The following is a 21561-nucleotide window of genomic DNA, read 5'->3' on the forward strand; positions in this document are numbered from 1 at the left end:
GGCCTTTTCTGGTGGTAGTGTGGTAGCATAATGCACAATTGCTCCTGAAGGCTTGTAGCAGTCATAGCCATCTAACTCGGCACCTTCATTTCTCCATTTGGCATGCTTCTTTCCCCTTGCCTCAGGATTTATAACACACCCCTTATCTGTCCCTACTGTTAGAAGTGACAGTGTTCAGTTAGTGACAAACAAAATATTCCTAAGTCTAGTTTATCCATTACAGGACCAAAAGGAGAGAACGTACAGGTAGAATTCTGCATGACTGCTATAAGGGGGTGTTTCTTAACACTATAACAATAACTTTAGTAATCCTTAAGACAAGCAGACTCAAATATTAATTGATAATGCAGGTTCTCTTTCCAGACAAATATATAAATCTTTTGTTATTTACTCAATAACAATGAGAAAGAAATGCACTTTTATCATCTCTCTGTAGGTTCTGCATCTTGAGAGGGATTTTAGGTCATAATTATTGTGCTAAGCAAACAGCTCCATTGGCCCAATCTAGTGTGTAGTGTTCATTGGCTCTAGGCTCAGATCATGTAGTTCTTTTTAAGAACCTCCAGGTACTGTTGGGTAGCTTTGCTCAGTGGGTCTTGCTGCTCCAGGTTCAGGTTTAAATTCTTCTGAGAGGCACAGGCAGAACCCACTGGAGACATCCGGGCTGAGCCGCCCTCCAGCTCTGTTGTAGCTAGGAAAGGGAGACGAGGAGATTATAAAGGGAAAATTATGCTTCTGATGGTCAGGCGTGGTTGGGCCAAATGACTTATTTGTAGAGAACCTCTATTCATTTATTAAGTCCAAATTATGATGGGTAAATTTGCTTTTTGATGTTGGAAAGAATTTAAATGTTGGAAAGTGAGATACATAGTAGTATTAAAAAAGTACTTACCATAGTCCAACTCCTTTGATATGTTTTTCTCCAGTTCAGACTGCATCTGCATGAGAGCCAAAATGGAAAAAACAAATGAGTATTGTATGTACCTCCTTTCTCAAATCAGCTGTGGAAAAACCTGACATTTCAGTTACTTTAGTAAGCAAGTAATATATTTTGATAAGAAATGCAAGTCCAACTTTTCACTGCAGTATTCTTTTTTTAAAAATTCTGAATAAATGCTGACCTCCATAAAACTATTATTTCTATAGCACATTCCAAGCCTGTTACTTTAATTTCTTGAGAATATGGTACTTAAATTTAGTTTTAAAATTAATATATGGATAATACAGCACATGGAATGCATGTTACTGACTACAAAACTAGTAATGTCAAAGACAATAATCCAAGTATTACAGGAGGACAAGTCACAACTGGATGACAAATTTGGTAGGTTTTTATTCCCTTCTGTCCCTGTAAAGGTTAGTTATCTTAATCTCAGCCTCAAAGACAACAACCTCCCGTAATCATAAATTTTGAACTACTGTGTTTAACAGGAAGTTTGGTTTAAAGATGACCTTTTCGCAAACTGCACAATAAATGGCCTGTATGATCTGAATACTTCAGATACATTTTTATGATGTTGGCATTCGAACCCAAGTTCAGTTTCCTTTTCTTTGTAGAAGTATCTTAATTTACAACACGTGAAACATCAAATAAAAAAGCATTGCTGGTTTAGGTTAATGGATCATAAGCCTATGTTGTGCACTGATTTTGCATCACCTCAGCACAGCACACTTTATAGTTACCCCAGTGGCTATTGAAACTAGACAGGGCAAAGATGCCAAAGAAATGAGCTGCTGGGAACACTTTCAATCATCATTTTCAATAATAATAACAGTAAAAACACATGACCAGAAAGTGGTCCATCATAGAGGTGTGACAGGCTTAATGGAATCATACGTAAAAATAGTCATTTAGAACCAGGTAGGCCTGTCATTTGGTAGGCTGAATGTCCTTCACATTTTTAAACAGTCCACAGCATGTTTCAGTTCATTTGCATTTATCTTGTATATTTTCAACTCTACCAGCAATATACACATTGTGATTACTTATAAAATCTTTTTAGCAATGGTTTTCAGAATGAGTATTTGGATACTCAGATGTGAACACTAAGTATTTGAAGCCTGTAAAAATATATTCAGGCCTGACTTACTGTCAAACTATGGTTCTGGGGGCAGGTAATTGAAAGGGCATCCCAATGACAAAGTATTGTATGCCAGTATGTTACATACAACTACACACCTGCTTATGAATCAGGTTGAAGAGAGCAGAGATGAGAGACAGACTTTTGAGCTAGAAGCTGAAGGAGCAAGAAACAGGAGAGTTATGTTTGCAGTTCCTCTACTGGGAAGTGAAGAAAAAATAGAAGAAACAAGGGCTTGAAAAGTGGAAGAAGAAAATTCAGATCTTATAAGAGCGTGAAGATTCTTTCCTATTCAGTCAAGATGACTAGCTAACTGGCTAATTATTTTCTTAAAACCTCTTCTAAATTTGCTCTTCAAAATACCACCTCAAAATAGTGAACTATGCTTCAAGTCTAAGCAACACTAATTTGACATTGACTCAAGCCTACTAGAGCTCACCTTTGCCAGGTAGGCCTCCACATGGTTGCCCTGTGGTTCCCCCACAGAGCCCAGCAGAGAGGTGCCCAGGTTCCTGTTGAGTGGTCCCAGCGATGACCCATACGCCCCCACGGAGCCTAGAGAGGCGCCCTCCAACCCTCCCAGGCTGCCATTCATTAGACCGCTGCTGAGAATCGACTTGCTGCGCTGCCTCTCGCTCAGTAGCTTTGCATTGGTCTCCGCTAGCCGCTCGTTAGACCTGAGAGACGATGTGTGGTCAGCAGACACGCACCCGTGACAAAGACACCGTACCACAAAGCACGTGGACGCAGAATTCGTAATATATGGCCACAGTCAAGCGTATGCATTTACTACTCTTGGATTGCTCAGCACTGCAGCAGTGCTTCAGTTTTGAGTCCCAGCTGTACACGGTTTCCTCCTCTGTCATGCAACAGAATCCTACATTGTTTTTTTTTTCTTCAACGGATATGTGGTATGCGGCATGTATTAAATGTAGCAGAATGAAAGTTCAGCAACATTATGTAACCTGTAATTAAAAGTGTCCTACTCTTACTATTGTGCAAGTAGAAAACTACTAGTTTGAAATATAAGGGAACGTAATGAATGAAAATAGATTAAAGGTTGTGGCTTGCAGGATCCAAATACAAAGCTCAACATTAGTACCAGTCAACACAAAGGGAGTCCAGCAGAGAAAAATCAGTCATCACACGTTCCAGAGATTTCTGCGTGCACCTCACCTCTCCAGCTTGGCGGACAGGCTCTTGCGAAGTTTCAGCTCCTCGGTGTAGAGCTCCTGGTAGCGCTCAAGCTCTGTTCGGCTGGAGTCCCTCTGCACCAGACTGTCGTGCTGAGCGGTACGCACCCGGCTCAGGTCACCCTCCAGCTCCCTGATGCGCTGCTCCAAGTGCACCCTCTGGCTGGCCTCATTAGCAGCCTTCATCTGCTCCAGAGCCTCCTGGGATGCTGCCTGCGTCTGGGAACAAAATGGTAGATGTTCTGTATATTGTAGAATGGTAAAACCATGGCAACAGAAACATGAGATTAATCAACATGACATTCCTCCAGGAAGAAATGTAGTGCAGTCACGCGTGAATAAAACAAGCAAAAACTCATTGAGTTAGAAAATCTCTAACGCACGTGTGTCTACTCATCACAAGGTCCCCTATTCCTGTACCTGCAAGAAGATGTTGACCTCCTCCAGCTTGTGGCGTATCTCCTGTCTGGCTCTCTCCTCCATCTCCCTGCGGTACTGCTCGGCCTGGCTCTGGTCCATGACCCCAGCCTCCGCCTGCCTGCGCAGGGCCACCACCTCATTCTCCAGCTGCCGCTTGCTGCGCTCCAGCTGCTCGTGACTGCGGCCCAGGCTCCTCAAAGCCCCCAGTTGCTCCTTCAGCTCCCTGTTCACCTCCTCCTGCCTAAAGCACCGCAACGCCTCCCGCTCCAACTGCCCCTGCAGGTCGTCGACCTTCGGGAAATGGAGGGAGACAGAGGGGAGGGGCCAAGGAGGACCAGAAAAAAACAGGTAAAAGAAGGGGAGGGGAGAATGTCATGCGGGAGAATAACGGATAAAAAGACAGAAAGAGAGAAAAGGGAAAGATGATGGAAATTGGACAGGGCTATGGATGGAGCAGCTAAGGGATCAAAAAGAAGCTAAGAGAAGCTAGAAGAAAAGAGTCAGCGGTGACCTACACAAATTCTGTTTTGCTTCCCCATAATATCATGTATAGTCTTAGGTTTCCCTTACAATTTAATGAATAAAGTTGTGAAAATTAGTTTTTTGAATTCTGATGGGTGAGAGGAAACATTACATTTTTCAGTTATCCAGTTTATTATTCTGAAAAACGGTGAGATACTTAGTATTCCCAACAAGACCCGTGACCGTGAGCAGTGTTGCGCAGGTGAGCACATACCTTGGCCTTCATCCGGGTGATGGCCCCTTCTGCCTCACTGTGCCTGTGGCCCAGCTCTACTCTCAGGCTGCCCACAGGAGAATCCAGCTCCCCTCCAGCCTGCTCCCGCAGCTTCTTCTTAGCGGTCTTCACCAGAGTCCGCAACCTAAAACGCGTGCGCACTTAATTTACCCATCATAAATACAATTGACGAGCAGTGTAAAAGTGCCTATATCCCCCCCAGCACTTTCCACAATGTTGGAATCCAGTTGAATAGTTAGACATCAATACATCTGCTATGTTAACTGTGGCATGAAACATTCTCACAGTCGGATCAAATCAGGATCTTAGTGTCGGATACATCACTCACCACAGCACAGCACCGTACTAACTGCGTAGCGCACGTAATACAAATAATGCCAGGTATACCACTTATATCCCATACTTCCACAGGATGAGGAACATGCAGACGAGGTCCTGGCGGATAGAGCCAGGTCTCTGCACTGCAGGGCTGAATGGCTTGACATGTCACCTGTACATTTCTTTCTGGAGCTCAGTGTTTCTCTTCATCTCTTGTTCTAGCCGAGTATCCACAGCCTTTTTCTGTTCTGCCATCTTCTTGGTCTTCTTCTTCTCTAGCTCTACCTGGAGGACACAGAGGCCAGTGTGGTTACAAACGGACTCTTCAGTACACAGATGCTTTTGGAGAACCAACCAAAAAAACATAATTTACAAATGTTGAGGGGAACAGAGATCCAGGACACTTCCTGTGAATCAAGAACTAGAGTGGTGTTTCCACAACCAGGACAGAAATGGCAATATATGCATTATTAGTGTCCTACATTCACATAAGAGTAACCTAGAACAGAGAAGTGAAGTGTGGTTCCCATAATTACCTGGTTGCTGAGCTCTCCCTTCTGCTTCTCCAGTTCAGCAAGGCGGAGTCCAATTCGTGAGCGACTCTTCAGCTCCTCCTCCCAAAGGGCCTGGGAGTCATGGGCATTATGGGATAGCACATTCTGTTTCTGCATCTGAAAACAGGACCCAGTAACAATCGAAACTAAGGTGTTCTTCATGCCTGCATACTTACACAACACTACTGACGTTGATGAAAAAGCCAGCTATACTTTATTATTTGCTATGGGTGCAAGTTAGGTGATAGACATGATACAACAAATTTAGCCCTGTACTGACCCACAAAGCATCTTTTTTTTTACAGTTAAATCATGTTACAGTTCTTAATTACTTCTTTTAATTGACTATTAAGTGGACTTTTAATGGGACTATTCTGTTGCGTCTATATATTGCTATAAATAATGTTACTTTCTTTATTAAGCACCTAAGCTTACACCCTGTTGTCCTTTGCCCTGAGACACTCAATGCTTTCAGTACCAAATATAGCCTGACGAAATGAATCAGTATTCTGGATAAGTGAATCAAATTGTGCGTGCTAATTTGATTCAGATGGGTGACACGCAAGCCAGCTGGCTCAAGCAGTAACCTACCCAGCTAACCTACATGGCTATGCAAAAAACAAAGGATATCCTTTTCTCTCATCCACGGCTTGTGGGGACAATGGGCTCACTGAGTCAAATTTGGAAGAGAGAAAATACGGCAAAGACTCCAGACGCCTAAAAAGTACAGAGTAGTCCAAAGAATGTGAACAGAAGATCACATAGACAAACTGGTTTTCCTAGCCAAGAACCTTAAAACAGGCAAAGAACTTCCCTAATGTAATTACAGAAGAAGAAAGTTACATTCAGACAATGGACTTTATACATTTTGTGGGGGTTTTATGACAAGTTATCATTTTGGTATTGAGAATTATGATGCTACACATTTTATCTAAGTCAAATTAAGGTATTATGACGAGCCTTGTTAAAACTGATCTCCCAATACACAAGGTTGGCCTTTAATAATATCAACATGATTTTTACTAACTGTGATTCTCAGCCTTTTCTGTACACTAAATTTAAGCATTTTTACAACTGCTCATTCTTAAAAACATCTGTATTATCCCATTCTGTAGAAATAAATATATTTTCTCTCGTGGCCTTCCAGTAACCCTGTGCATCATAGGAAGCCAGCAGTATACCCATCCAAATGTCACCTAGTGTGAATAGTTACTTCAGTAGATATATGATTAGACTCAGTAAGGCAAGCACAAAAGACTACAAAGAAGGAGAAGCGTCCCACCTCACGACTGAGCTGGTCCTCCAGGGTCATCTTGCTGCTTTGCAGATTTGTGACTAAATCTTCAAATCGATGCCGCACCTACAAAGACACAATGGGTCATGTCAAAGGTAATATAGTCTTTCAGTAGACTCCATTAGAAAACTGAAATTTAGACAATCTGCCAACATGCTTCATGCAGATCTAGATATATTCTCATGGAAAATCAACATTAAAATGTGCTTGAGATACCTTACCCAGAAACAATAACTACAGCAGGGAGGAAAGAGATCATTTGACAAGCTGAATCAAATGAAACAAATTTGCATAAAGTATCACCACCACCAAGAGCAGAGAACACTCCATAAACAACCCAGCAGATTATTCAAATAAGATCATTTAAACACATTTTCCTGCAGGGCTTGATTTTTAAATGTATTCAAAATTTAAATTTTGAATATCTTTTCAGAGGAGGGCTGGGTGATAAATCCCAAAAGGACTGTGATAAATGTTATCACAATAGAAAAAATTTTGGGAAAAAAAATTGTTGCATATGAGACAAAAATGTATACATATGAGACACATTTACAAATGACTCTAGATATATTGCTCTAGACCATACAACAGAATTGAATAGCCAATTGTCCAGTTACTAATGATCTCCTAATGTAGGGACTATATATGAATACAAAGCAATGATTTCCTATATGGTTCACCCAGTATACATGAAAACACATTTGGCATTAAAGCTGACATAATGCATTTTAACTGTCACTGTTTAATTTAATTATCACAAAGCCAGACCAACAAAGCAGAGCCAGATCAACAAAAACTGTCACTAATTGCCTGTGTTTATTGGCCAGCCATACACACTGGGATACTCTTTGTACTTTTTTCTAATCATATATATTTGCTTGGGTTGAATCTGGACCATCCTGAAAAAAAAAATGAATGCAATTAAAATAAGTTATTACATCCAGTAAATTTCCTAATCAATCAGGAAAGAGGGAGCTAGCATCACAGTCACTTATAGATACCAACCCGCCCTCCTGGTGATGAGTCTGATGGCTGTGAAGAGAACACTTTATACAATCAGAACTGTCAAAAGAGCTCTACATCACTTTCCATTTTCCACATCACAATCTTAATTAGATTTTATGAGCTACAATTTTTCCCTCTGAGGAAAACTTACTAAGATGGTTGTTAAAGAATCTGAGAGACAGAGATTTCAACAGTTTTCTTATGCGCTGACTGGCTCTCACCACAGTTGCCTCCTGGGCTTCTTTCTGGAGCACTTCAATGCGGCTGGTCTGCTGCTTAGCTGCAGCCTCTAGTCTTGCATTCTCTATCTCCAATCTGCAATCAGGAAATGATAACATTATGCTCTGCTCCTAGGCATATCAGTCATCTTTTAGAGACCCTGACCTTAAACATCAAACACATGCTAAAAAAAGCCCTGAAACTTGTATCACAGAGTACACAAGCAACACCTAAAAAGTATTTTTTTAAAAACTGTACATATATGCATATCAATCAAATTATACATCAACAAGTGCATGGTTATACCTCTGCATAGCCTCCTCCAGCTGTTTGATGGTCTGGTCTGTGTTTGCTGTCCCTGCTAGTGCCTCTTGCAGTTTCTGACCAATGTTGATAACATCTCGTTCCTTGTCATCCAGACTGCCCTTCAGATTGTTCACGCGCCTCTCCGCCTGGATGTACAGCTCCTCACTCTCCTGCAGCTGGAGTTGGAACAACAGGAGCGCTCACTGCACTCACTAGCCATCTATACCCTCAGCTTTTTAAATCACTTCACTTAGTACTTAAACTTCAGCTTGAGTGAACTAGCCCACTAAAGGGCTGTGCTACAACCCACAGCACCATCCAGCAAATAAAGGGTTTAGTCTTTTGGAAGACTTTTTGTGGATGGATACCTTTCCCTTTAAGCGGTCCATATCCTTCTGAGTACGTGCTTTCTCCTCCTCCAAGTCACTGCGGTAGCGAGTGTTCACCTCCAAAGACGCCTCACACATAGACAGTTTCTTCAGAGAATCTGCCAGCTCCTGCTGTAGCTGCCTCAGAGAGCTCTGCCATTGACATATCACTACATTACAACCATTCTCCAGCTCAGACTGGCTAATGAATGTCTGTGAATAAGCTTTTGGGGAAGAAAAAAGATTCTGAGCTAACAAGTATGGGAAGGAGGAAAAAAAAAAAAAAAAAAGATTTATCATGCTCAAATTTACTTTTAGAAATTAAAAAGACACTATCAGAAGCACCCCCCTCCCCCCCACACCTCTCTCTCAGCTTTCTCCTGCTCCAGCCTGTAGTTCTGCTCTCGGAGCTCGGCATTCTTGGCTGCTAGCTCCTTGCTCCTCTCCTCTACCAGCTGCACCCTCTCCTCCCCGTCAGCCCGCAGCTGGTTCAGCACCTCAGTGAACCGCTCTTGTGCATCCGAGGCCGCCTGTTCCTTGGCCATTCCCCTGCTGTGGGCCTCCTCCAGCTGCTGGCGGAGTAGGGCGCCCTCGCTCTGTGCCTGGGCCAGCCTCTCCTGCATGGCCTCCTGGCGGGCGCCGGCGCGGCTGGCCCGGTCCCGCTCGCTCTGCAGCTCGGCCTCAACCTCCTTGAGGCGGGTGTGGGCCTGGTCACGTTCCCGCGCCACCGCCTCTAGCAGTGCGCCCTTCTCGGCGGCGGCCAGCGCCGCATGGTGCCCTTCGTTCTCCAGGCCATTGGCGTGCGCCTCTGCCCTGCTCAGCTTCTGCTCCAGGGAGTGTATGGAGTCGCGGTGCGTGCTGGCGTCCGCTGCCCATTTCTGCTGGGCGCGCTGGTGTTCATCGCGCTCGCGCTGCAGGGTACGCTCTGCATCAGCTCGCGCCGCCTGACAGAGGGAGATGTGGGGAAGGCTAACGTGGGTAAATCAGTGGTCTATTCGAAACTTACACAGAATGTGATGAATGTGTGATTTGAAGAACAAACACAGAGTGTGCGCTCACCTGACACCTCTCGGTCTCCTGCAACGCTGCCTGCAGCCGTGCCCTGCCAGCCTCTGCCTCCGCCTCCAGCTGCTGCCGTGTCTGCCTCTCGTGCTCAAGCTTGGCGCTCACCACTGAGCACTCGGCCTTCAGTGCACTCAGCTGCCCGTTGTACTGGAAGACAGTCTGGGCCAGGGCCTCCTCGTTGAGCTTCAGGTCCCGCCGGGCGTCCTCCAGCCTCTCGCGCAGGGCCTCCTTGTCCTCTGCCAGCCTGGCCTCGTCCTGCTGCCATTGGGAACGGGAGCACTCCAGCTCGGCCCGTGCGGAACTCAGCTCCTCCTGCAGGGTGCGAAGCTGGTGCTGCAGCTCCCTCTCACGATCAGAGGCCTCGGTCAGTTGGGACATCACCTGGACAACACAGTGTGGGACCTCAGTCGAGAGCCGAGAAGCTGCTTAGCACAATCAATGTCTGTCAACACACTATAACGACTGGCTCTGAACATAACAGCGTGTCTGTGAATGCACAAAAAAAAACACTTCTCAAATTATAAATCAAATCTGAGCACTGCTCTTCATTTTTAACAGAATTCTCCGCTGTATTCTAGTACAGACAGTAGCATCAACTTCTTTTCTTCTTGAACTAAAACTCAATAAAGACCTAAATATTTGGTTGTATGATGACTCAGAACAGTAAGGATGACTGCTGTGAGCGTTACCTCATTGCTCTTGTTGAGGCTGCGGAGGTTCTGCTCCTCTATGTCCTGCTGCCTGCGCAGGTGGCTGTTCAGCAGCTCCTCCTGCAAGGCTCGGCCAGTGCGCTCATGGGCCAGCAGTCTCTGGGCTTCACGCCTGTCCTCCTCCAGCTGAGCAGCATACGGCACAAGTTCACCACACAAAGCAGGACGGCTCACATATTCTACAGCACCCCAAATAATTCTAGCCTTTTTAACATTAATAATGTTGTTTGTTTTTGGTTTATCAAAAAACAGAAATATCATTTGTTTTCAAAGAACACTGCAGATCTTTTTCTATAGCAAATGGTAAACACAGACATTTAGCTGACAAAAAGCTCATTACACGTAAACTATACCCCACTAGTGTTTTTCCAGAATCCACAATTTCAGGATTTCAAATAAGTTCACATCAACACCAAATTTAGCTTCAGAAAACATGAGGCGCTCTGTCCTTCTCCTAGAGCATTACCTGTTTCAGGTTGTTCAATAAAGCTCTCATCTCCAGCTCCAGGCTCCTCATGCCGAGCTCCACCTTCTGCCTCTCCTCGGCTTCAGCTCGGCACTGCTCCTCTTTCCTCCTCAGCTGCTCACGGGTCTTATCGTACAGCATGGATGCACTCTGGTGTTTCTCCTGCTCCTGCTTTAGCAGAAACCTGCAGGGGGGAAGAAAAAGGGAAGAAATAAGCTTGTCTGTTTTTTGATTTGTCTTTAATCTAAATAGGTAAATCAGTACTAAAAGTGCTTAAAGATGAAAGACAATTTCACAGGGAACTACATAAGCATAATACATGGTATGCATAGTACAAAAAGTAATTTTTTTTACATTCTCATATTGTCTCTTTGGTACTTATCCCATCACTGGCCAGCTTGTTGCAACCTAGGAAAGGTGAGGTAAATTTCAGGCATTTTATTTGAGGTGGAGCAAAAAATAAATAAATCAGCTCACTTGAAGTTGTTGAGATCTGTCTCCAGCTCTAAACGGAGGTGCTCCAGGCTGGACTTGCTCTTTCTGGTCTCGTCCAGCAGAAGCCTTAGCTCACTGCGCTCCTGCTCCAGCTGAGAGACCTTGTCGCTCAGGCGACTGTGTCTGCCGCGCTCCCTCTGGATGGTGCGCTCGTACTCGTGGAACATGTTCTGCAGCTTCACCATGCTCACTGAGTCTGCACACACCGGTGGTAGAGGAGATCAGTGGTTAATGCCACAGCTGCCCATAGCACCAGGTTCTGCTACTTCACTGGGTTCTCATGGTCTGCTGACATAATCTGTTGGACTGAATCCGAGTTTGTTGATTGCTCAAATCACTGAACGGTCTTAATGGCAACATACTGACTCCCTAAATGTAAAAAGTATTACTTGTATTACTTTTGATAAAAGGTTTTAGAGAAAGTTTACAAAGAGACAGGGAGATCATTAAACTTGGCCAAGAGTGTGTAGCAATGGTTGCAGAGCTAGGCTCACCTATAGAGCTGGTGTCCAGCTGTTTGATGAGCAGTGCGGCATGGCGGAAGCCCGACATAGCCGAGTCCAGCTCCTCAGTAGCTGTGTCTGAAGACTGGGTGAGGTCCTCAAAGTTATCTGCCACATCCAACTCACCGCCACTCTGCTCAGGAGATCAAAGAAAGTATCACTCATTTTTACATTTCAAAAAATGATGCATGATTATGTGCATTGCATTTCTTGGACTGAATAGGGATTAAAAATAGTTTGTATTGTTCATCGTGGGCTTACCTTCTCCTTCCTATGTCTGGAGGATGGAGACCTAGCCAGCATCATAGAAAACAAGACAATATTGTTTTTTAATTATTCAAGCTCACATATATGTGTCCTTCACAGATAAACCTGGTATTCAGGGAGAACCTGGTTGGAACTATCTGGAAGGGCTCTGCTGGTACAATGCAGTATCTGTTCCTTTGTCTATACCACATATACGTGGCATCCAAAATAGCTTAAATATGTGACACTTGAGTATATACTAAAGTAGCCAAGAAATCCAAAGTCATGTATTGAGAAATACATCAACAGTAAGAAAGAGATTCCCATACTGCATATGTACCTTCCTTCATCCTCTGACACCTCACTTAAAGTACTATCGTCAAACACAGACAGGGGGTCTCCATTTTGGTGCTTCACTGGGCAGGGAGGTCTAGCCTGTTGTAGGGCAGGGACATGTCGAAGGCTCCTCTGACTCACATCATCTTCTTCTGTTGTCCTGTTAGTGCTGGTGGATCACAGACCTCATCGTTTATCTCGAGGGACTCGTGTTTTTTCAGCAGCCGGCCAACACCAGCCTTCATTCAGAGATATGCTCACGTAACAGTGGTTGGTGTCTCACATTAACTTATAGGGCTTGTCAACTGTAGATTAAATGGAAATAATGTTTAACCAAAGACATGATTTAAAAAAATTTTGTTTAACCATAAGATAGAGTAAAAGGCTAGAAAAAAACATAATAGGACAGGACTATGTGGACATTTCAGGCTCAGAGTGATTAAGACCTGGGTAGTACAGTCACGTAAACACCTCTCATAAAGTGAGAACTGCAGATTTTCTTATGAATTGTGCCATGACTGAAAACTTCCTCTTTGTATTGAGACTGGTATCAGGAACATAATAAAAATGTATATCAGAATTGTTTTCAGGGACACAACCAAAATGAAATGGTGAGAAATGTAGAATTTAAACGATGCAGTAGTAAATTAATTAAAATTAGAAATGGTAAAGCCTATACAATTCTTTAAATGTGAGCCATCTAGCTTGCTCATTAGCCACTCAGCCATTAAAGAGACTTTGGTTTGGGTGGGACAGACAAAAACAAATGTACCATAATTCTAACTAGGAAAAGCTTTTTTATTCTAATATTCTAACATTCATGTCAAATCCAGAGGAGCAGACAAAACATGAAACTACAAGAATCCAAGAGAAATGACCTGCATTCTTGGTTTTAGGATGACTGGTAATTAATGTATACCAGTAATATTGTAACATCAGTAAGGTTGTTTTTAGGGTAATCCGTAATGAATGACCCAATAGCCAACCTAATAGCAACAAGAAAAAACATCACATCACAGACCGCATAAACATTACATGTACACGTAAGTGCTTGACCTGAAAAAATCCACCGATATCGAGGTTCAGCAGATTTTAAGGAATCTTCAAAGATCTCACCAAAAACCACAGATTCTGTTTATTTAAATGTTCTATAGTAAACTCATGAAATGTGAAATGTGATGCTATTTTGAACACCTATCAAACAATGTGAGCTGCTATGAGGAACTAAAACAAGACTGACCATCACATGAACTCCACAAGATAGCATCATGTTTTACTTAAGTTATAAAGATATTGGGTTCTTTTTATGCAGCTTGTTTTATACTTAGCCAAGACCGAGTTTTTCTGCTGTATAATTAAGTTTAAGAAATGTAAGTTTAAGAAATAAATAAACTCATATTTAGAACTGAAATTTGACAAGCATATCAGTCACAAAAAGCACAACTAAATCTATTTAACTAATTTCTGACCATATAAAATTATATCGGTTGATATTGTCACAATTTTTTAGTTAATCAAAACCGCAATCAGTGACAACATTTTCATCAGTCCTATTACTTTCATCAGTCAGTATTCAGCTTTTTTTTGTCTTAATACATTAAAAAATCTTAATATAGATAATAAACTGTTTTTCCTGACTTGTTTTTCAATTAATATGTACTTCTCAGTTGTCTGTGCCCTTTTCTAAGGCAACAGACTTCAAAAAAGTCAAGGTCATAAATGCCCAAATTCAGGTATAGACTGAGTGTCAAGTTTGCAACAGCAGCATGGCTTAATTCGTAGATCTGTTCTATTGACATACATGTAGTCTGGCATTCATTATACATTATATATATAATTTAGCTGTTTAAACTGAACTATAATACTGACAAGAACCTGTCATATTCAAATGGTGTCTGACAGTATAGAATACAGGCAAAAATGAATGGATGGGTAAAGATAGGATTCTTAAGGACATTATTAAAAAACAAACAAACAAACAAACAAAATGCTACAACTGTTAACTCCAATGAATCTTACCTCTTTTGACTTTTTGTGTGCCATCTTGGTGAAAGACTATCACTCCTCTCAAACCCTCCATCTCTCTGATGAGATCCACTGTCTTGTTGAGGGTTCGCCTTGCCAGGGCTGGTGTCTGCTTTCTTCCCTTTTCCTTGCTGAACTTCAGTTTGTTTACTGGATCCACCAGTGTCCCATAAAGCAGTGGTTTTATGTTCCCCTTTCATGACATCAGTCTTTGCCACAACATCCTAAAAGCAATAAAAATATGTTCAGAGAACACAACTAGTAATTCAACATAGGAAAGTGTCTTGAGACATTTCACTGAGTACACTTGATTAAACAGATTTCTAAGATAAGCTCATTCACAATTACTTCTAAAATTGCACAAAACCCACACAATTATAAGACACAATGAAAACAATGACAGCCTTCTTTTTAAATATTAAAAAGAAGGCTTAATAGTGAGAAATATTTCAATCTATTTCAACCCCACAGCAAACCAGGCAGTACGAATGCACACAAGCAGATAAGAAGCACACGTAGACATGAAATATCTACTACTCAGAAAGATGACAGGTGATCTTCGGGCTGGAGGAAATGATGAGTGACACACAACAGCTGAAGTGTGAGGAGAGGCCAAAAAACATTCTAAGGTGTACCATTTGATAACCTGACACCAGGGCAAAAATCACCTGTTAATTTTTAATGGCTTAACAAGCTTAACTCAGATGATGAATGAGACAGGCCCCAGTAAACTATTAAAATGTAGGCTGCAGAACTCATTGGTTAATATTCTTCACTGGGACAGTCTTGCAAAAGACCACATCCATTGAATTGTATTTTACAGCTTCTATGCACAGCCTTTGGTAGTTCAAAACCAGCACTATTGCTCAAGGTTTTTTTCTGCGTGTGCTGTGAGGACACAGACTCAATGACTGACAACCTCGTTTGATATTTTGTTAATTCTGACCCGCAGGTATTCATACAAGTTGACAGTTGATGGTGACAGAGCAAGTTGGAACAATGAATTGAAATGTACTAACACAATTAGTTCCAAATTATAACTTCTGTCAGTATTACTCCAAATGAACAAAATGATCAAGTATACTTTCTCTAGATGTACCTTATCAGCCATAGTAAATACAAGAAAAAAGAGTAATGGAGTAACAGCTTTTGCAAATGGATAGTCACATGAAAAGGCATGATTGAAAACATTTAAGTTAGCAGGTCCCTAAGATCTAATACTGGTTAGGAATATAGTACATAAAAAAACGTAACAGTACAAAGGGGACAAACAAAAAACCCACTCACACATTGCTACAATATTAGTGAATGAATGAAAAATGGGGAAAGAGAAAATTACAACAACATAACTATAAAGTTTCAAAAAGTTGTTTTCCTTCTACTGTTCCAAGCATGTGGCTCTTCACTTCCCTACCTCAGCAATGAACCCCTGCAGACGTTCTTTAGCCTCTTCATCTGTGTTGGGAAAGAGCACTTCTGACTTTGGGGGAGACACCCCTAATCCACCAACAAAAAGCAATGGGCTTCTCCCAGCTGTCGTAGAACATTCTTGGTTTATTATAAACTGAGCTCCTAGATCACACACGTCAGCTAAGATGGATATCTCCTTGTCTTCACTTTCATAAGTAGGTTTTACTGCATGGCTAGACCTTTGGGTACAATTTTCTGTTCTTTGAGTAGTCCCGTTGAGAGGCTCTTGAGAAGAATGCTGGACATCATGGTCTTTAGTAAGGCTATCACGGGTAAGATCTACCTGACTGCCCTCCACAGTAGAGGTGTGGATGGGTGCCCTTCCAGGCTCCTCAGTGTGGGACTCCTCTAACCCAGACTCCCTCTGTTCAGGGATATAAAGCATCCCAGCATTCCTTGCCCAAATAGTAGGCCGCATTATCGGCTCTCCTTTATCCTCAATGGAGTCGTCTTCATCCGCACTGGAGTCTTCCTCTGATGCAACCTCAGGACATTCATTGCCTCTCTCCATCTCTTTCTTTACATTCTCTTCTTCAGCTTTTTTTGCCTCTTTGCTCTCAGATTCACTATGTTTCTTCTGCTCTATCTCTCCAAACCTTTCTTTAAGCTCAGCAGCCACGTTCTTGTACTGGGATTTGGCCTCCTTTTTCTCACTCTCCACCCAGATTTTCTCATAGCTGAAATGTGCCATATCCTTTTGCTTCTCCTCAGCATCTGAGGGCTGGGACTCGGAGAGATGTAGGCCATATGGACTACTTACATATAACTGAGATGCATGTAATGCCTCTCTCTCCTTTGATTGCATGAGTAGACAAAAATACAATTAACACTAAAAAACAACAATGAGAACAATGTATTGTAAATTAATGTGGAACAAAATATACTTTTAGAGGAAAATGATAACAATAATTTTGCCAATAGTTTCAAAGCTACACATACATTAGGTGATAAAAGGTTGGCCATTAACAACAAAAACACCACCACCACCACCACCACCTTCAAAACACCCCTGCATAAAATAAATGGCAATAACCTAAATAATGGATTTGTTAAAACGATACTGTGTGAAATATAAAAACACAGCAATGACAGGTTACAGTTGAGGGTTGACCATGAATGGAAAATATTGGCTTGTGGAAGACACTGAATTGCTCCCACCTTGTCTGGGTGCTCATTGGCTTCAAAGCTGGAGTCACTTGCTCCATCATCTGCTGGTGTCACTGGGTAATCAGGAGATGAATGTATGTGAACAAAGTGTAATAATTGTTTTGAAAAAAGTGAGCCTAACCATAAAGTAATGACTACCCATCTACATACATGCTATGGTTTTAACATGGTGTGGCAGTTGAGTAGTTGTCTTTAATGGACTGGAGGTGTTGTCCATATCCCAGTCTGACTCTGAACAAATCAATACTTTACTTTAGGTTGATATCTCATCATAATATCTATTCATACCCAACTTATATGTGCTTCACAAGTTCCAATCAGCCAAAAGGCTCTCACCTTCCTCTCTGCCTGGCCGATCTAAGTTCCTGCTGGTGTGTGGTTGAAGCTGTGGCTGGAGCTGTGTGCTGATGCGAGGTGTGAGGGTGCGTGGACTTGGCAGTGGAAGAGTTACTCTAGGCAAAAGTTCCGTTCGTTTTGGGCTGTCAGTGCTCTGATCCTCTGTGCTGGATGCATCCAGATTCTGCTCTTGTACGACAGGCAAAACTAAGGGGCCTTCATCTGCTAACTCCTCCTCAGGCTTGTAGACAGGCAGGGCCTTACTGGCCCTACTGGTGGTACTAGCTGTGTCCCAGTCTGAGGCATCTGAGTTGAGAATGAAAGCTTTAATCTGTAGTAGTACACTTATTCTACAGATATCACACCACCTAAGATCAGGGCTAGGGTTAGAATGTGTTCCTAGTACTACAGCCATCCTGGGCCAGGGCAGAATGAATTAGAGTGGAGGGTATTTGACCTGCTGGACCTTTGGAGATTTTCCTTAACACATGCATAAAACCGTTTTAATCAATGTTTAATTATGATTTTCACTATCCATTTAGGTTGTTAATTTCATAAATACGTAGTAATGTAATGGTCCAAAATTACCTTCAAGATCATCAACATCACCTAAACCAAACTCCTCCATTAAGTCTTGAACAAAAGAAGCAACATTAAAAAGAGACAGTTAGGCATGTTTTAAGACCACCTTAAGACCACTTTAAGACCACCTTAAGAAAGCATTGTTTATTAGGTGTTATTACCTGTCTTCTTTTCAGCATCTTCAGAATGCATCATTTTACTTAGCACTGATGATTGCCCCCTAAGCATAGGTTTATGCTGGAAAAAAATCTTACATTTAAATCAACTAAATAAAGACTTCACAATAAACATCATGGAAAAGGCCTAGAGGTTTACTTGAAGTTTACCTGCTTTTCTGGTTTCTCTGCTTTGCTGTCATCTTCCTTCTCGTGACTGGTCCTTAAAACTGCATGGGAAGAGGAAATGGAAAGCTTGACGCACATTAAAAGAAAAGAAATAGTGCAGGTTTACCATAAACACATCCACAAGGACAACCAATGCACATGCCTCTAACGCAGCCAGTTGGCAGGCATGCACATGCAAAATGGAGATTTCCTCAATGCATGTGAGCTTTGGTGAAAATTATCTTGTGCAAGGGGGACCATTAGGGGAAATTATTCAAATTAAAATCTACTGAATTGGTAGCATCACTATTAGTGAGAAGTATTAGTGAGATTCTGTTTAGATTCTTGGTTGTAAACAATCAACTTCAACCTCAGTTCGTAAAGTACCTATAACAGGCCACATCATTTTATTTTTAAACTAACTGTTATCTGCTACTTCAGGAAGAACCATTACTAGGTATTTACTACAAATAAAGTCTATGTAATGCAAGCCACACAAACTAGTGGGTTCAACATATACACTTGACCACAACACATACGCAGAGACAAAATAAACAATTACAAACTGGAACCTGTAACTGACATGCAAATGTAATGTAATATAATGAGGCAAACGTAAGGGGTTATGGGTTATATTTAGCCCTGGAACAAAACAGTAGATCGTGCAGCAATTTAATTGGCATACCCACTGCCTTATGGCCTCCAGGCCAGCCAACAGTCCTGAATACACTATTGTGCTTTGATCCTCTTAAGAAAGATGGTATATATAGCAGGTCTAAAAAGGAATCCAATTATCCAATTAAAAGTGGCTACATATAAAGACAACATTACCCTGTCAACTATTTGTGACGATGCCAAATCAGCAAAAATGAAAACTATGAAATTACCATGCTGCTAAATTAAGCATGTTATAAGTGTTATAACTACAAAGTGTAATTATAAATATTATAAATATAAATGTCAATGTGCCAATATCCACAATGAACTGTTTGGATGATGTCTGCTGATAAAAAGCAGAAGCAATGAACTGCATCAAAAATGTTTTAAATGCTTTAAAGTTTCTGAAATGGTTGCAAGGTGGCTTGCTGAGGCAAAGCTTTAATGTTTTTCGATTCTTAATAAGCATTCAAAATGTAATACGCATGGAATAAAAGACAAGTACCAGTAGCCTACTCACCTTCATTGCTCTCCTCACAAACACTGGAAATGGCTTTATGTGACTTGGTAGGGGATTTTGACTCACTTTGCTGCTTTTTCTTGGGGCTATCTGAGCCAGACTGAGAGAGAAGAGTCTGGGTGTGAGTGATCTTTAAACAGGAGCAAAAGACCAAATCCTTTCAGAACAAAATTGCTATGATCAATGGGATAACTATACTGCATTCCTGATTTTTATGCACTTAACTGTATAAGCAGTCGTGTTGATACGTGCCATTAATACTAACCTCTGAGTCCCAAGGGGAATCCTCTTCACTGTCCTTTTCAATACCCAACTCTGACATAAAATCTAAGAAATTATTAAAATTGATGAAAAGAAAACATCTTACACCAGCTTTGTTTAATGTTCCTAAAATCTTTAGCAATTTACCCCTTGGCTTATCCTGAGAGGTTTCAGTTTTCTGATGATGCTCAACCTCTTCGTCGAGGTCAGAACCTTCTGAGCTTTCACCTTCTGTTTCATCATATTCATCTTTGACCTCATTCTCCTCATCTTCTGAAGATACTTTTTCCTGTTTTGAGAACAAATATTTGTTTAAATAGAATTACTTTTACATTATATTTCATGTCAAAGCAGTGCAATAAATCTTATTAATTTGCAAAAAGACTATCAAATTAGATGAGCTAAAGCATTTTAGAAATTACTATACAGGACACAGAAGAAAAGAACAGGCCAGGTTTTCCTTTTTTTTTTTTTTTTTTTTGATGTCTAGTACTTTTCTATGCATTTTGCTCTAACTGCCCAGAGGCTATAAAGGTTATACGACATAATGGTTAACACCTACCATTCCACAATATACAACGATGTAAAGCTTTCCTGGTACCTATAACATTCCTTGCTCTGAAATAGTATGATGTAAGGCAGACTCATGCTGATGCTTCTGCACCTTAAAACTCTTCACCTTCCTCTTCAACATATTCATCAGAGCAAGAGGTCACATCAACATCATCAAGGATTGTCTAGAGGATATCGTCATGACATGACAGATGTCCCTTAATTTCCTCGACACACCCAATATCAGTGTGGTTTACAAATAGTATATTTAATGGTAATAAATCTATCAATAACTATCATCTGTGAATCTTGGTCACTGTCACCTGATTGACTTGAAAGCCATATATTTAGGATCTTCCCTATATGAGTAAAAATCATGCTGCATACATGGTTAGAATGATTTTATAGAGACCAAGTTTTCCAGAACTGTAAAACCTCTTGCTGGAGATTGGCTTGGACTTATAGTAGCAGCGCAAGTGTTTTGGAGCCTCACTGTCGTTGGTCATTTTGCATATGTAGCTAGGGTTGGGGTATATGAGAGGTGTGGGCTTGCTGGACATGCCAGGGGGTCTGCTTTTGCTAAATGTATTGGATTTGGTGTAGCAGAATGTTTCACTTTTGAAAACACCTAAAATATTTAGAGTGACAAAGCGAATTGTATTTAACTTACTGTCAATTGAATCTGACATTCTGCCTTCAGCCAAGGAATCATCTATTTTCCCATATGTGTTCTTGTGGGTGGTGACTTTACTGGTATTTTGTTGATCTTCACTTTGGATCCTACCCCTTTCAAGTATTTCATCATTATCTTCTACCAGGAAATAATTTGGTCTGCCATTCAAATGAATGCCCTTTGCAGGGTCTAATTCATCATCCCCAACTATCAAGGATACTGGCACATTCTCACTATCTTCCGGATGCTCTTCTGTCCATTCCTGAGCTCTCGTACTTGCCTGTACCATGGAACAGTTTTTGACATTAACATGTTTAGAGGACAGTTCCCGCCAAGACTCCAATGATGGATTCCTGTCTTTATTTCTGGAACCTCCTTTAAGATTAACTGCACATTTGATGCTTCACCTTCGACTTCAACTTCTTCTTTATCTAAGACAGTTCCCCAAGAGACTTCAGAGCTTCTAGGTTCTTCTTGTTGTCTCTGCAATGTTAGAAGTAATTTTGAAGGCTTCACTGTTTCATCCATTTCTTCCTGTTCATTATCATTATGCCACTCATCACCCATTCCACCAGACTGTTTAAATTCTGTGTCACCACTGTCACTTTACAGGGACGCAAGATCCGTTTCTTGCAGTATCAGAATATTTGCCTCAACAA

At 41.5% G+C, this 21561-nt stretch overlaps 1 protein-coding gene across 9 annotated transcripts in view; it reads right to left on the bottom strand.

The window, feature by feature from the left end:
• Positions 1–90: 90 nt before the first annotated feature.
• The window catches only part of si:ch211-272n13.3 (ankyrin repeat domain-containing protein 26), a 27412-nt gene continuing 5941 nt past the window's right edge, over positions 91–21561 (bottom strand). The window contains exons 13-46 of one of the 9 annotated variants that reach the window (XR_004777054.1): positions 19825–19966; positions 19682–19743; positions 19417–19516; positions 18925–19014; positions 18243–18301; positions 18078–18153; positions 17923–17967; positions 17335–17640; positions 17149–17229; positions 16990–17051; positions 15776–16624; positions 14356–14585; positions 12341–12505; positions 12016–12046; positions 11746–11887; positions 11234–11447; positions 10757–10940; positions 10270–10416; positions 9575–9961; positions 8878–9459; positions 8516–8668; positions 8148–8323; positions 7844–7937; positions 7623–7649; positions 6606–6683; positions 5306–5440; positions 4942–5054; positions 4431–4575; positions 3695–3985; positions 3258–3493; positions 2521–2758; positions 2180–2237; positions 893–938; positions 653–691 (exon numbers count right to left, since the gene is read on the bottom strand). Coding sequence is in view for 8 of the 9 variants with exons in the window: in XM_035535201.1 (XP_035391094.1) it covers positions 534–691; positions 893–938; positions 2521–2758; positions 3258–3493; positions 3695–3985; positions 4431–4575; positions 4942–5054; positions 5306–5440; positions 6606–6683; positions 7623–7649; positions 7844–7937; positions 8148–8323; positions 8516–8668; positions 8878–9459; positions 9575–9961; positions 10270–10416; positions 10757–10940; positions 11234–11447; positions 11746–11887; positions 12016–12046; positions 12341–12505; positions 14356–14585; positions 15776–16624; positions 16990–17051; positions 17149–17229; positions 17335–17640; positions 17923–17967; positions 18078–18153; positions 18243–18301; positions 18925–19014; positions 19417–19516; positions 19682–19743; positions 19825–19966 (5844 nt within the window). In the remaining variant the exon portion in view is untranslated. Of the gene's footprint in view, positions 692–892; positions 939–2179; positions 2238–2520; positions 2759–3257; positions 3494–3694; positions 3986–4430; positions 4576–4941; positions 5055–5305; positions 5441–6605; positions 7517–7622; positions 7650–7843; positions 7938–8147; positions 8324–8515; positions 8669–8877; positions 9460–9574; positions 9962–10269; positions 10417–10756; positions 10941–11233; positions 11448–11745; positions 11888–12015; positions 12047–12340; positions 12506–14355; positions 14586–15775; positions 16625–16989; positions 17052–17148; positions 17230–17334; positions 17641–17922; positions 17968–18077; positions 18154–18242; positions 18302–18924; positions 19015–19416; positions 19517–19681; positions 19744–19824; positions 19967–21561 lie in introns of those variants that run through there. The other 8 variants (XM_035535201.1, XM_035535213.1, XM_035535209.1 and 5 more) reach the window with 8 other exon arrangements.

Source organism: Electrophorus electricus, chromosome 2, assembly GCF_013358815.1.
Source record: "Electrophorus electricus isolate fEleEle1 chromosome 2, fEleEle1.pri, whole genome shotgun sequence".
Lineage (NCBI taxonomy): Eukaryota > Metazoa > Chordata > Actinopteri > Gymnotiformes > Gymnotidae > Electrophorus > Electrophorus electricus.